The 2,227-nt window shown below is 33.8% G+C and overlaps 1 protein-coding gene across 2 annotated transcripts in view; it reads left to right on the forward strand.

Moving 5' to 3' along the window:
* The window catches only part of LOC107703631 (sorting nexin-2), a 17,878-nt gene that overhangs the window by 11,239 nt on the left and 4,412 nt on the right, over positions 1–2,227 (forward strand). Inside the window, exons 10-11 of one of the 2 annotated variants that reach the window (XM_016506337.1) lie at positions 813–906; positions 1,753–1,958. In XM_016506337.1, the coding sequence (XP_016361823.1) occupies positions 813–906; positions 1,753–1,958 (300 nt within the window). The remainder of the gene's footprint in view (positions 1–812; positions 907–1,752; positions 1,959–2,227) is intronic. The other variant, XM_016506336.1, reaches the window with a different exon arrangement.

Consider the following 2,227-nt stretch of genomic DNA (forward strand, 5'->3'; position numbering starts at 1 on the left):
TGTGTGTGTGTGTGTGTGTGTGTGTGTGTGTGTGTGTGTGTGTGTGTGTGTGTGTGTGTGAGAGAGAGAGAGCGGGGGTCAGGACATGTGACATGCGTGTGCTCTTTATACACTGAACACAGCTTACAGTCAGTCACACTGCAAAAAATTATTCTCTTGCTTAGTATTTTTGTCTTGTGTTCTAGTATAAATATCTAAACATTCTTGAATCAAGATGCATTTACTGTACAAGTGAAATGACTTAAGATATTATGTCTTGTTTTCTGTAAAAAATATAAAAATGTTGTTAGTTTTTGCTTAAAACAATCAAAAATATCTGCCAATGAGGCAAGAAAAATAATCTTGTTTAGTCTTTGAATTAAGATTATTTTCCTTACCGCATTGGCAGATATTTTACTTGTTTTAAGCAAAAACTAACAAAATTTTGATTATTTGTTTAGAAAACAAGACTTAATATCTTAAATCATTTTACTTGTGCAGTAAATGCATCTTGATTCAAGAATGTTTAGATATTTATACTAGAACACAAGACACAAACACTAAGTAAGAGAATCATTTTTGCAGTGCATCCAGCAGACTTACATGTAAACATGGATAAAATGGATTTTAAAAAACAGCTTATAAAAATATAGGTTCATAATTTGCATCCATGAAGAACCTTTGACAATTTAAAGAATCTTTTGTGCATTTGAAAGGTTATTAAAATGTTCTTTCCACTAAGAAAAAATGTTTTTTATAAGAACTGATCACTGAAGTTTATTTATAAGCATGCGTAGTATTATAATTTTGTGTTTGTGTGTTTGTGTATAAAGTGGTTTGAGGAGAAACAGCAGCAGTTTGAGAATCTGGACGTACAGCTCAGAAAACTTCACGCTAGTGTGGAATCACTGGTGTGTCACAGGAAGGGTAATAATACAAATAATAACTTAAAAATATTAAGAACACATGTTTTATGAGGTATATTTATGATCTAATACACTACTAGTCAAAGGTTTGGAATCAGTGTTTTTTTTGAGGCTCTTCTGCTCACCAAGGCTGCATTTATTTGATCAAAAATACAGTAAAAATTTGAAATATTATTAGAATTTAAATCAGCTGTTTTCTATGTGAATATCTGCTAAACTGTAATTTATTTCTGTGATGTGCAGCTGTATTTTCAGCATCATTACTCCAGTCTTCAGTGTCACATGATCTTCAGAAATCATTCTAATATGCTGATTTGCTGCTCAAGAAACATTTCTGATTATTATCAATGTTGAAAACAGTATTTTTTTGTATTTTTGTGGAAACCGTCATACACTAGCATTCAAAGGTTTGGGATTTAAAAAAAAAAACACGTTTTTATTAATCAAGGATGCATTACATTAATCAAAAGTGACAGTTAAGACATTTATAATGTTACAAAATGTTTCTATTTCAATTAAATGCTGTTATTTTGAACTTTCTGTTCATCTGTGAATCCTGAAAAATAAAATGCATCACAGTTTTGTGAACTGAAGATCATGTGACACTGAAGACTGGAGTAATGATGCTGAAAATACAGCTTTGATCACAGAAATAAATTATAGTTTAACAGATATTCACATAGAAAACAGCTGTTTTAAATTCTAATAATATTTCACAATTTTTACTGTATTTTTGAACAAATAAACGCAGTCTTGCTGAGCAGAAGAGACTTTGTAATTATTCCACACGTTTGACTGGTGATGTACAGTATATGCTGCATAGTGACTCTTCACTCTTCACTCTCAGAGTTGTCTGTGAACACGGCGTCGTTCGCTAAAAGCGCGGCTATGCTGGGAAACTCGGAGGATCACACGGCGCTGTCGCGAGCTCTGTCCCAGCTGGCCGAGGTGGAGGAGAAGATCGACCAGCTGCATCAGGATCAGGCCTGCGCTGATTTCTACCTGATCTCAGAGCTGCTGGGAGACTATGTGCGGCTCATCACCGCCGTTAAAGTGAGTGGAAGACATCCTGAGCGTTTCATCTGGCCGTTTTTCCAATAAACTTCAGTTAGTTTTCTGACAAGGCAAACATAAAAGATGTCAAAAACATATGTGACCCTGGAGCACAAAACCAGTCATAAGAGTCAATTTTGTGAAATTGATAAATAAATAAGCTTTCCATTGATGTATGGTTTGTTAGGATAGGACAATATTTGAAAATCTGGAATCTGAGGGTGCAAAAAAATCTAAATATTGAGAAAATCATCTTTAAAGTTGTCCAA

Source organism: Sinocyclocheilus anshuiensis, unplaced genomic scaffold (genome assembly GCF_001515605.1).
Source record: "Sinocyclocheilus anshuiensis isolate Anshui unplaced genomic scaffold, SAMN03320099.WGS_v1.1 scaffold1324, whole genome shotgun sequence".
NCBI classification, from domain to species: Eukaryota; Metazoa; Chordata; class Actinopteri; order Cypriniformes; family Cyprinidae; genus Sinocyclocheilus; species Sinocyclocheilus anshuiensis.